Source organism: Peromyscus eremicus, chromosome 3, assembly GCF_949786415.1.
Source record: "Peromyscus eremicus chromosome 3, PerEre_H2_v1, whole genome shotgun sequence".
Taxonomy (NCBI): domain Eukaryota; kingdom Metazoa; phylum Chordata; class Mammalia; order Rodentia; family Cricetidae; genus Peromyscus; species Peromyscus eremicus.
In genome coordinates this window covers 109,230,703-109,243,546 of record NC_081418.1, presented here as the reverse complement: position 1 = coordinate 109,243,546, position 12,844 = coordinate 109,230,703, and the positions used below count along the sequence as shown (strand labels likewise).

The following is a 12,844-nucleotide window of genomic DNA, read 5'->3' as shown; positions in this document are numbered from 1 at the left end:
GGTTCATATAAACAGTGCTGCCTGGACAGCCGAAGGGAGGGGCCCTCTGCTCTGATGCCAGCTCTAGCTGTCCCTGCAAGCTCCATGGCTTCACTGGGTTCCAGGCTCCCAGGCAAAGTCCCCGGGAGGGTGAGCAAATAATGACCCAGGCACTGTGGTGCACTCAGACGTGAAATCCTGTTTGGTCCTAAATTCTGAACACGATCGGAATTAACCCTCTGGAGTAATGTTCCCTTGCTGGATTCGCTTCTTGCTCTGTGGGGTCCCCACCCCCTCTGGCTTGTCTATCACGGCACTCCCGTTATAAATGGTAGCTCACCCTTTATCAGCCCTTCATCCACTTGCTGGTCATGTTTGATAGGATTTGTGGTGGATTATTACACTGAAGAGCATGTCAAATGCACGGGCTGTATACAGAACAAATTAGAAATAGCACGTCCACAAAACCACAGGCCCTAGGACTCTCTCCCGCTACCACCATTATGCCTCACACCCTGCCCCCATCCCATGCCAATACAATGCCATGTCTGTTCTCAGAGGCATTCGCATTCTGTCAGGTTTCATTTTGCTTGCTTTGGACCTTCTGTATACGGAATTGTAAAATTGTTTTGAGACAAGGTCTCAGTATATAGTCCAGGCTGGCCTTGAACTTAGAATCCTCCTGTGACAACCTCTCAAGTATTGGATTACAGGAATTCATCGCCGTACCAGGCTGTGATGTTTATTTGCCCAGTATCAATCAGATTCATCCATGTTATATGTGGCTAAACTGTATTTTCTTTGCTATGTGCTGTTCAATTACATGAATAAACTGCAATTTCATCATGTCTACTATTAGATGTTGGGGAGGGGTTGTTTTGTTTTGTTTTTTGTTTTTGAGATACGGTCTCATGTTTCCTGGCTGGCTTATAACTGGGATGACTTTGAACTTCTGACATTCCTTGCTTCTACCACTAGCATTCGAGGACTACAGGCATGTGCTGTCACCCCCATTTTTTGGAATGTCCACAACCAAACCCAGGGTTCACATGTGCTAGGCAAGCATTGTACTGAGTTACATTCTCAGCCCATATTATCAGATGTTTGCATTGATTTCTTCCTTTTCTTTCCTTTTCTTTTTGTCTTACTGTAAACAGTGAAGCTGTAAACCCCACTCGAATGTGTATGTTTCTAGGTATGCAAATTTCCAAACATTCTTACTAATTTACCCTCACAGTAGCCTGGATCAGAGCTCTCTTTGACTTTTATCTAGGGATAATTTAGATAGAATCAGAGTTTCAAAACCCTGATTGTCTGGCATCTATCAGGAGCTCACAGAAGGTGCAATTTGCTTTGACCCAGAATTCTAAAGTTGTTGAATATTTTTCTTCCACCCGTTGGCCATTTGGGTTTCTCCTTTGCTGCAGCTCGTTGAAGGGCTGGCCTCGTTTATCTGCCAGGCTGTCTTGCCTCAGTCCTCCTTTGAGTCTTCCATGGGCTTTTGTTGTTGTTGTGAATGTTAAATGTCGAAGCTCAGCATGCCTCTGTATCAGCAATGACTCTCTGGAAGTGTCCTGTGCTAAGTAAGTCTGTGCAGGAAAGTGGGGGTCACGTGGTTACAGAGTGTTCTGCACAGCACACCAGATTTGAAACTTGTAAAAGGAGACCTTTGGGATGTGAACGAACGAGTTCTTTTCCGGGAGTGTGTGTGTTCCTTAAGCGTCCTGATAGTATGCTTGTGGAAATACTTACCTGTCTCCTTCATCCATACACTACTAACAATTTACACTGGTGATTAATTATCTTAAACTGGAAGCCAAGTTAAGCTGAGAACACACACACACACACACACACACACACACACACACACACACACACACACATTTCCGGGGAGAGACTGCAGATTAACAATAGCAGTCTGCTGCTGTGTTTTATATGGACAGTTGTTGAGTTAAATTCTGATATTTTATATAAAACTCTGCAGAGTTGGACTTATTTGTTGTTGTTGGCTCACTTACTTGTTTGTTTTTAAACACAACTGTCAGGCAACATTCCTACCTATTTATCAAAAATTAACTCTCTGAGTTTGGCAAAATATGATCGCTTTTCCCCAGTACCCAACCTCCCTTTCATACGATTAGAACTTTGGGGCTTCACACGATGAAAATCACACAGCCAGCCACCCTTGCTACTAGTACACCATTAAACAGTGGTCAGCTGGATTAATTAGGGAAGGGAGTGGATTTCGGCTTCTGCCATGGGAGAGAATGGGCACTTCTTCATTTTTTGTTACGATGTGGTGATGCCCTGAATTGGGCCATGTGAGGCTGGCCACACCTCAGAGATGGCAAGGTAGCCAGAGAAGAGACTGAAATCCTCCATGTATGTCCAGGTCTAACTTTATGGAAAGAAAAGTCAGCAAAAAGTGAGCTGCAATTTCCCCTTAGACATGTGATCAGAGTTGCCAGAGAATTATTTAGTAAATTACATGACATGTTCTATTCCTTAGCAGTCTCAGGTAATTTTGCCAAGTGTAAGTTAATGTGTTTTATATGTATGTATGTGTGTGTGTATGTGTGTGTGCATGTATGTGTGAACGTGCACATAGAGGCCAGAGGTCACCCTCAGTATCACTCCCCGGAAACTATCCACCATGTTGTTTGGAGACAGGGTCTCTCACTGTCCTGGAGCACACCAAATAGACAAAGTTGGCTGGCCAGGGAGCCCCAGGGCTCTGCCTGTCTCTACCTTCCCAGCACTAGGATTGCAAACATATACTGCTGTGTCCAACTTCGTTATGTGGGTTCTGGGGATCACACGCAGGTTCTCCTGTCTGTGCAGCAAGCACTTTACCAGCAAACTATTCCCCCAGTGTGTTTTAAGCATGTTTAAGGCTACTGGGCCAAGATGGGTTTTTGGTATATTAGGTGTAGTAAGTAGTACAGTTTTGAGTTTTGAGATTTTCAACTTTCGGTGGGGTCACGTTATCTTCTTGAGGTTCCCCTTTTCCCATGATCCAGTGTCTCCTGCTGTTTGTCTGGCTGTTTCGGGGTTAGCTTTTTGGAGTAGTCCCATGGTGCATCCTAGGCTTGCCTCAAGCTCATGATCCTGCTTCAGCCTTCAAGTGCTGGTGTTACAGGCACACCCAACCCCACACCACACCCAACACCTGCTTGATTTTCTAACGCCCGTCTTTTTGTGTGGCTCACATTACCCGTTTGCATCTGAGATCTCCAATGTTTATAGTTGGAAGGACATAAGAAAATGAAGCCTTCGTGTGTAAAAGGTATGTTTCAAAGAGCAGTAAGATAGAATTCTCAGAATTCTTTTCTTTCCCATGTTTTATTATTTAAGAGCAGGTCTTACTGTAGGCCTAGGCTGGCCTGGCCTGGAAATTGCTGTGTAATTTAGGCTGGCCTCAGACTTGGGAACCTCCTCAGTTTCAGCCTTCCTAGTGAGTGTGTCATCAGACCTGAAATCTGTGGTGGCAGCACTTCCTCTTCCTCTTCCTCCTCCTCTTTCTCCTCTTCTTCCTCCTCCTCTTTCTCCTCCTCTTCCTCTTCCTCTTTGCTTCATTTTCTTGGTTTCTTTTGATGCTGTTGCTTGTTTTGCTTCATTTTGTTTTGAAGCAGCATCTTATGTAGCCCAGGCTGGCCTTGAACTCACTTTGTACCAAACTACTGATCCTCCTGCCACTAGCTCCCAAGTGCTCCGATTAAAGGCATGCACCACACCCCCAGATTGTTGGGAGGACAGTTGTTTTCTAGTGATCCCAGTGGCCTCATACACACACTAGGCAGGTACTCTGTCCCTGAGCTATGCACCCAGCAACCTCAGATTTTTTTGTAATGTTCTAATTCAGGGTTTCTTAAGCTTGGCTCTACTAACAATGGAATGGAGCAGTTCTTTGCAGGTGGGGGCTATGCTGTGCCCTGTAGTAAATTATTCTAGCCTCTACCCAAAACATACCAATAATATCTTCTTTCTTAATTGTAAATATTTACCCCTGAAGGGCAAAAATCACCCCAACTGAAAACCACTAATCTAGCACATACCTTTAATCCCAGCACTTGAGAGGCAAAGATAGATGGATCTCTGAGTTTGTGGCCAGCCTGGTCCACAGAGCGAATTCCAGGACAGCCAGGGTTACATAGACAAACCCTATCTTGAAAAAAGAGAAAAGAAAAGAAAACCAGTAATCTAAGTGATATCTTAGATCTCTTTCCTCTTTTTGTTCTTAATGAACTTTATTTTTAAGAGCTTTAAACTTAAAAGAAAATTGAGCAATAAGTGCAGAGTTTCTATATAGCTCATCTCCTTCCAATTCATCACTTCTCCTAATAGTCGTATCTTGCAGTAGTATGGTGCCTTTGTTATAAAAGTCCATAGACAAGTGTTATATGGATCTACAGGTCCTGACAAATGCATAGTGTTGTGTATTCTCTTTTACAGCACCATATAAATAAAATCACTGCCTTAAACACCTCCACCCTCCACCCTCCACCCCTATGATCCATTTCTGCTTTGCTCCTGAAGCAGAGTGGAGTATAGATGCCCATGAGGTTCCAAGACCTCCCCTTCCTTTCTGCTAAAATCTGGAGACACTCAAGTCCCTCATAGACAGTAGTCTAGTGTCTGCATGTAACCCACACACATTCCTGTTTGAATCACTTCTCAATGAATTATGCTCACTACCATGAAACTGCTATGTAGGTCATGGTTGCTCTATTGTTTATACCATAATGACCAGGAAAAATCAGTCTGTGTTTGGCACAGACTCAGTCAGTTATTAATATTTTCAATCTGTAGTTGGTTGAGTCCATGGGTATAAAGCCTCTGCTTGTGGACAACTCATAGTTGGCTCCTCTCTTTAAAAAAAAAAGCTATATTATATTTTTAATTTATGTGTTTATCTGTGTGTCTGTGTGAGTCATGCATATGTGAGTGCTTGAGTGCTGTGTTTGTGGAGTTCAGAAGAGGGTGTTGAGTCCCCTGGAGCTGGAATTTCAGATGGTTGTAAGTTACCCAAGAGGGATGCTGGGACCCAAACCTGGGCCCTCTGTAAGAGCAATGTATGTTCTCAATGGGTGGATCGTCTTTCCAGCTCCTGCTGGCTTCTCTTTAAACTAGCTGGAACACCTTGAAATAATCCCCACGGAGCTTTCCTATTAATGTGTCTGTATTAGTTGTCCCTCCATGGTTGATTAGTACAGAAGAAGGCTCTTCATGCATGAATATTCATTGTTTAGAATGATAGCTCACAATTAACCTTTGGAAATTTATTGATTTATTCAACCAGCCTTTCTAGACAAATAACGCCCACATTTTACAACAAAGGAGGATAGTATAAATATCACATCGTATGACTGGGATAGGTTCTAGCTGACTAGAGTAAAAACTTGAGAAATCTTGGCAGAATGACATCTTCAAGACCAAGATTCATCTTTGAAAACTCTAACACAGGCAGTATTTGTCATTTGAAACACAGAGCTGTTTCTCTGGATAGGCGCTAGACACAGAATGAGCTTGTGTTTGGCAGTCATTCATTGATTGCTTAAGTGCCAGAAAAACTTCAGTGTTTAAGAGGTTCGCGTTTAGCAGGGGACATAGGTCCAAAACTATCTTAAAGAGCCAGAGCTCCGAGTGTCCATTAGTACTAACTCTCATCGGTGAGCTTGTTGGATAGAACGGTGGATACAATGCCTCCCTTGCTTCCCCCACCCCTACTCTTTCCTCTCTTGTCTTGACTGTATTTTTTAACTCTTTGGAAATTATTTCTTGTTTATTTTATGTGTGTGAGTGTTTTGCCTGATTGTATGTGCGTAGTGCCTGCTGCCTTCAAAATTCAGAAAGTGGGTCAGATTCCCTGGAACTAGAATTAATTGATGGCTATGAGCTTCCCTCCATATACGTGCTGAACACAAGTCTTCTACAAGAAAAGAGCTCTTAACCACTGAGCCATCTCTCCAGCCCCTTGCATTTTTATAACTTAAAAGTCAATACATCATATGAAAGTTCTCCGTGTTAGGCACGCATTTTATGCTTATTGTCAAGTGAAGTAAATTTATGAGAAATAATAACTAATAATAATACTGAAGTCTTCATTGCCACAAAATTAACTATAAAACAAAGCTCTCCTAGATGCTAATCTTGAAGCATGGGTTCTAGAAACATGCCTTGTGGTTCACCTGGATCTGAAATTCATCAGTATCCAGGGGTTGCTGGCGATGAGTAACAGCAAAAAGTACTGTCCTATCCCAGTGTGGTGGCTCCTGCCTGATATCACAGTATTTGAGTCAGAGACTGGAGGATCATGAACTTGAGAGGCCAGCCTAGGCTACATAGCAATACCCTGGCATCCAAAATCCCGAGAGAGAGAGAGAGAGAGAGAGAGAGAGAGAGAGAGAGAGAGAGAGAGAGAGAGAGAGAATGTGTGTCAAAGGGCTTTGAAGGACGGAGCCTGAAATTATTAAGAAAATAAATATTATCCTAGGAGTTGACAGTTGACCTTTAATATGAATACGTTGGATTGTACTCCATTTTGATTTTCTGGAAGCACAAACCAGTTTTCCAAGATTGTCAGTTTGATTAAACCCTGCCGCTCAGATTCCAAGTGAGTGGAGAGAATTATTCTTACGTAAGAACAGGAGCCAAGTGACTTTTTGTTTCCTGTAGTGAAGCTCAGTGTTTCCCCTTCAGGTAGGCCCCACCCTCTCCTTAGGAAAACACATGGAGAGTGTGTCTAGCCTGCTGCACCTTCCTCAGCATAGACATCTGGCAATAAAATGGTTAACGTAGACATTGCTGTCGCTCTTTGGTTATTTCCCTGTCACCCTCAGAAATGCAACAGGCCAAGTCAGCCATGTTTGGAAAGTTCATCTCTGTAGAAATCTCTAGAATCTCTAGAAAACCAGAAAACAAAGGGGAAGCTTTTCAACTAAGTAATAGGTGTGAGCAATATCTAATACTAAATGGTAGGTGTAAGCCACACAGATGGAGTGGAGGCCATGTTTTGATCTCCAGTTTCTTGCTCTTTTCCTTTCTTCTTTTTCTTTTGGATCCCTACCATAATATGGATGTGCGCTTGGTCTGTGAGAGCTAGATGAATGATTTGAAAGGAAATTCACCCGGGGTCTAGTCTGGGTCCAATGTAAGCTCCTCCACAAGCAGGTTCGTGGGCTTCATTATCGTGGGTAGTGCGGTGGTTTTAATGAGCTGTCCCCCATAGTCCAGGCATTGGAATACTGGGTCCCCAGATGGCGGCTGTTTGAAGAGGCTTAGAAGGTGTGGCTTCCCTGGAGGAAGTCTGTCACTGAGGGAGAGCACTGAGGTTTCAAAAGACTCTCGCCGTTTTGCGTTCACTCTCTGCTTCCTACATTCAGTTCCAGATGTGAGCACTCTGCTTCAGCTGCCACATCTGCTGCTTGCTACCATGCTTCCCTACCATCATGGTGACGGACGTTTATGTCTCTGGAACCATGAGCTCAAAGTGAACCTTTCCTTCTATAAGTTGCCTTGGTCGTGGTGTTTTATCACAGCCACAGAAAAATTACTAATACAGGAAGTTAGTGTGAAAATGCCTCAATGATAAGTTTCAAAACCTGCCAGTGTGTGTGTGTGTGTGTGTGTGTGTGTGTGTGTGTGTGTGTGTATGTGTGTGTGTTAGTTATTATTCCATTGCTATGACCAAATACCAGACAAGAATAACTTAAGAAGGAAAAGGGGGGCTGAAGAGATGGCTCTGAGATTAAGAGCACTGGCTGCTCTTCCAAAGGTCCTGAGTTCAATTCCCAACAACCACATGGTGGCTCACAACCATCTATAATGAGATCTGTCTGGTGCCCTTTTCTAACATTCAGGCAGAACACTATATACATAATAAATAAATCAATATTTAAAAAAAAGACGGGAAAGGATTATTTTGAATCGCAGTTTGAGGATGCAGTCCTTCATGGTGGAGGTCATGGCAGCAAAGTCTTGACAGCGTGAGGCAGCTGGTTGCATTGTACCCATAATCAGGAAATGAAGACAGGTGAATGATGGTGATCAGTTGGCTTTTTCCCCTTTATCAATCCATGACGTCAGCCCGTGGGATGGTGCTACCCACATTCAGAGTGGGCTTCTGCTCCTCATTTAAACCTTCCTGGAAATCTCCTGATATACACACCCAGAAGTATGTCTCCATGGTGGTCCTCAAACCTATCAAATTGACAGACAAGATTAGCCATCACAGGGTATGAGGGGCTGTGCCTTTGAGAGGTTGAGAATGCAACCTAGGACATCCTAGGACAGTGCCTTGGGAAGACAGCTGGGAATCAGGGTTAGAACACAGTGGTTAAGAACCCGGCCTTCTGAGCCAAACAGACGGGCTTCTAATGCATGTCTCCTCTACACAGTAGCCATGAACAGTTAGCAAGTGAGTCAGTGTCCCTCACAGCTTTACGAGGAAAACATGGAGAATAATAATGCCTTCTGCATGAGAAAATTGGCATCCAGCCTACCATGAGGAAAATAATGTCTCTAAATGTACTACATAATTCCTGGTACTTAGCCTTTCAACAAACTCTAGCTAGTGGGAAGAGAGGAAGATAAGGGAGTTGGGGAGAGGAACAGTTAGCATGATTCTGTGTGGAGAACACCAGGGTTCTTGGGGTTGGAGCCACCTTTCCATGTATGTTTCCAAGGAGCTAATAGACCTTCTAGAACCATGTTTACTCCTTCCTCAAATACTCAGAGAAGCTAGAGAATCTGTTCTCTCATATAGCATATAACCAGCTCTCACTGGCTCGTATTCCAGGATCTCCACAAAGACCACACCTTTCTCTTGACTGCTCGAATTTGTCCACTTTATACAGAATTTGTCAACTCTACAATTATAGAATATCTGAACTGTATATAAGTGCATTTTAGTTTACTGTGGGTGATGTGGGGGGTCTTGTGGGTTCATGAGAATGAGTTCATCAGAAGCATGTTTTCCCATCATCCTCTTATATTCCAAAGATTTCTGCAGAAACTAACTTTTCAAACCTGGTTGGCTAGGTCCATTGTATTCCAGGGTGGTAGAGAAATAACCAAAGAGTGACAGCAGTGTATGTGTAAACCATTTGATTGTAGGATGTCCATATTGAAGAACTTGTAGACATTCTGTTGATGGTTCAATGGTGACTGGTATTCCAACACGCTGAATATTAGGAGCTGCTAGAGTTGACTAGGATGATACTCCCAGAACACAGAAAAGCAGGCAATGGAATATGAATAATACTGTGTAAAAGGAAAATATGAACTATGTGCAATCCCATTCATCCTATGCAATAAACTTTATGCTCACAGAAAGTATTGGAGGCTTGAAAGTATATGTGATTGTCTCATTTGAGGGAGGTCTCTAGTGAGTGACAGAGACCAAGGTCCTGTAGTAACTATTCAGATTTCTTCATTGGGAGAACCTGACTGGATATCTTTTCAGGTGACATTCTGATATCACTGCATTGTGTTTCTTCCTAGTGATGAGAATGCCAGGAAAGATTTGAAGACACTGCCAGTCTTTCCAACCAAAACCCTCCAGGAACATCCATCACTCGCTTACTGGTAAGCCAGGACCGCCCCAAGCTGTGGCCATGGCCTGCACTGAGCACTGGGTACTTGGCAGGCATTCAAGAGAATCACCTTTTTCTTTCAAATTACTTGTACTCCTTGTAAATGTAGTCTCCATGGTTTCGGCTTCCAAACTGTGAAGACGACTTTACTTTGCACACACACAAAAATACTAAAGATGATAAAACATTCTATTTGGAAAGCTTTAAACATGAAAACTGGAATACATTTTCCAAATATTCGGGGAAATTAGATACAAAGCCCACATTGCATTCTAACTCTGGGACCTTCTGAAGAAATCACTGATAAGTGAAAGTTTCTTTAAAAAAAAAAGGTGGAGGGGGGAAGAGGAGGTGATGATTGGTCTCAGAGAGATGCCTATAGTCTCACAGGTTACACCTGGGGTGTGACTGGAAGAGCTACCTGAGATGTAGGGTAAAGTTGGGTCTGAGGAAGGCTGTAACTTCAGCATAGTCTCTCTTCTTACAGAATAAAACTAGACTTTTCTTTACAGCACTGTGTCCAAAGTGGTGATAAGAATAGTATTTCAAATAGTGTTTAGACTCAAAGCAGGATTAATTTTCTGAAAATACCTTTTTTTTTTTTTTTTTAAGAACAAGTCAGTCTCATATAGCCCAGGCTGCCTGAAACTCTTTATGTAGCTAAGGATGACCTTGAACTTCTGGTTTTTCTGCCTCCACCTCCTAAACGCTGTGATTACAGGTGTGGGCCACCATGCCTGTTTTCTGTGGTCCTGGGGATTGAACCCAGGGCTTTGTGCATTCCAGTCAAGAACTCTACCAACAGAACTCCATCTCTTTTTAATTGACAACAAGAGAATAGTTTTGAGGCTCAAAATTACCTCAATAATGTTCTCCACCTAGTATTCAGTAATTGTACTTTATATCTAGGATGATGCATCTAGAATATTGGTTTTTCTATTTGAGAATCATCTTGTTTCCTTTCCTAGTAAATGACATTTTAAAGATATGAATATGAATTATATAACTATATTAAAAGGTAAAGATCATAATGGAAGTAGTCACGTGCTGAGCTCGTGGAAAAGAGTCCTACAGAAACAGCAGAGGATGCCACTCTGGCTCCCAAACAAGCGTGCTCCTCTCAGGTTTTCAGTGGCTGCCTGACAACAGAGAGATGGAATCCGGGTGTCGGAGAGTCACACGTCACCTTGCTTATTTCTCTGTTTTGCAGTGAAGACAGAGTGATCGAGCATTATTTGAAAATCAAAGGTCTGACTCGTGGTCAAGCTGTGGTCCAGTAAGTATCATTTTTTTCTTTTTGCCTTAGACAAAGTTTTAAAGAAAACATCTTGGGGATTCCATACCTGAGTGTTACAGTTCCCATGCTTCCCAGTGTGGGACAGGTAACAGAGAGGGAAGTGTTGGCCACCTCGGGAATGGTGATGGTGGTGATGGCAAGAACTGGGCATAGGTAAGGTGACTTAGCTTTAGAGTTCAGGCACAATGGTGCCAAGTCTTCCAACACTTTCAACGAGAAGACAGAAATTGTCTGTGACTTGACTTCGGATGGAACTCAGGATACACTTGCTGTGTTGGAGTTCTGCTTCTTCTGCCAAAAGTAGACCATAGTCATTACTCAGAGACAGACAAACAGACAAACAGACAGACAGACAGATGATTGATAGATCTATAGATGATAGATAAATAGTTAGATAGATAGATAGATAGATAGATAGATAGATAGATAGATAGATAGATGATAGATAAATGATAGGCAGACAGATAGATAGACAGACAGATAGGCAGGCAGACAGACAGACAGACAGACAGACAGACAGATAGATAGATAGATAGATAGATAGATAGATAGATAGATGGATAGATAGATAGATGATAGTCTTCTGTAGACAGGCTGACCCTGAGCTCACTAAGTAGCTAAGGAGAGCTTTGAATCCTGGCTCCGTTTACCTCGCCATTACTGGGACTCTAAGTGCCACCACACCCAGCTTCTGCCATATTCTTTGACTGTATAGAGTTACCACTGATTTATTAAGAGCTCTTCACTTGATACAATAAACTTCTAAGATTATAAAAGGCAGTCTGCTTTAGCTCATGACTGTTCCAGTAACTGGAGAGGAACTCTTAGGGCCATAACTTTAAGAGAAAGAATAAGAACTGTTGAGAGTGGCATAGGTCATGTGAAAAGTAAGATGAGGACCCAGGTCACCTGTCCCATGGAGGCATCCTGAGGATGACACTGATATTCACCCTCTCTCCCCTCTCCCTCAATGCTGACTTCTGAGGGGTTTTGGTGCTTTGAGACAGGGTCTTATGACCGGCCTAGAACCTCCTGAGTGCTGAGGCTACAGTCATGTGCCACCATACCTGGCTTAAAAGTTGATTCTTACTGTTTGTGTATTAAGTGTTTGCCTTAAAAAAATATTTGCAGTATAGGGCTGGAGAGATGGCTCAACAGTTAAGAAAACTGGCTGCTCTTCCAGAGGTCCTGAATTCAATTCCCAACATTCATGTGGTGGCTCACAACCTTCTGTAACTGAGGATTCTAATGTCCTCTTCTTGTGTACATATGTACATGAAGAAAAAATACCATATGCATAATATGCAAAAATTGGCCAGGTGTGGTGGCACATGCTTTTTATCACAGCACTCTGGGTTCCAGGCCAGCCTGGTCTACGGAACAAGGTTCAGGATAGTCAGGGCTATACAAAGAAACCCTGCCTGGGAAAACCAAAAGCGAGGGGTGGGGGTGGGGGTGGGAGGGGTTGGGGAGGTGGGGTGGGATGGGGGGTGCATAAATAAATAAATCTTTTTTTAAATTTACAATCTGGGTGTTTTGATGCAATCTGTAAGTTGTAGAAACCTTCACTGTATTTGTTTTGTTAAAAGCCCCTGACATTTAGATAAGGTACAAACCATATTACTCCCTACAGTGGTTTATTATTCTATTTCTGCTTGAATCAATGATCTTAGTCATGGCTAAAGGAGAGAAGGAGAAGCCAATTGTGTTTCCTGAAATCAGTTTCCCCCAAAAGGCCCTTTGGCCGTGTTGATTAACTCACGACATGCGTCTATTTTCTTTAGGTACATGAAAATAGTGGAAGCCCTACCTACCTATGGAGTCCATTATTATGCAGTGAAGGTAAGTGCTTCTCATGTTCCAGAGCTTTCCACAGTGCTCACCAGGCTGTGCAAGTCACTCAACAGCACCGGCTGTCTAAAAGAGCACCTACATGTGTATGTGAGCTGTGTCTAGAATTTGCAATGTTTTGTTT

The 12,844-nt window shown here is 42.8% G+C and overlaps 1 protein-coding gene across 1 annotated transcript in view; it reads left to right on the top strand.

Moving 5' to 3' along the window:
* The window catches only part of Frmd4b (FERM domain containing 4B), a 125,826-nt gene that overhangs the window by 75,578 nt on the left and 37,404 nt on the right, over positions 1-12,844 (top strand). Inside the window, exons 7-9 of the mRNA XM_059258268.1 lie at positions 9,481-9,564; positions 10,783-10,848; positions 12,654-12,711. Coding sequence (XP_059114251.1) covers positions 9,481-9,564; positions 10,783-10,848; positions 12,654-12,711 — 208 coding nt within the window. The remainder of the gene's footprint in view (positions 1-9,480; positions 9,565-10,782; positions 10,849-12,653; positions 12,712-12,844) is intronic.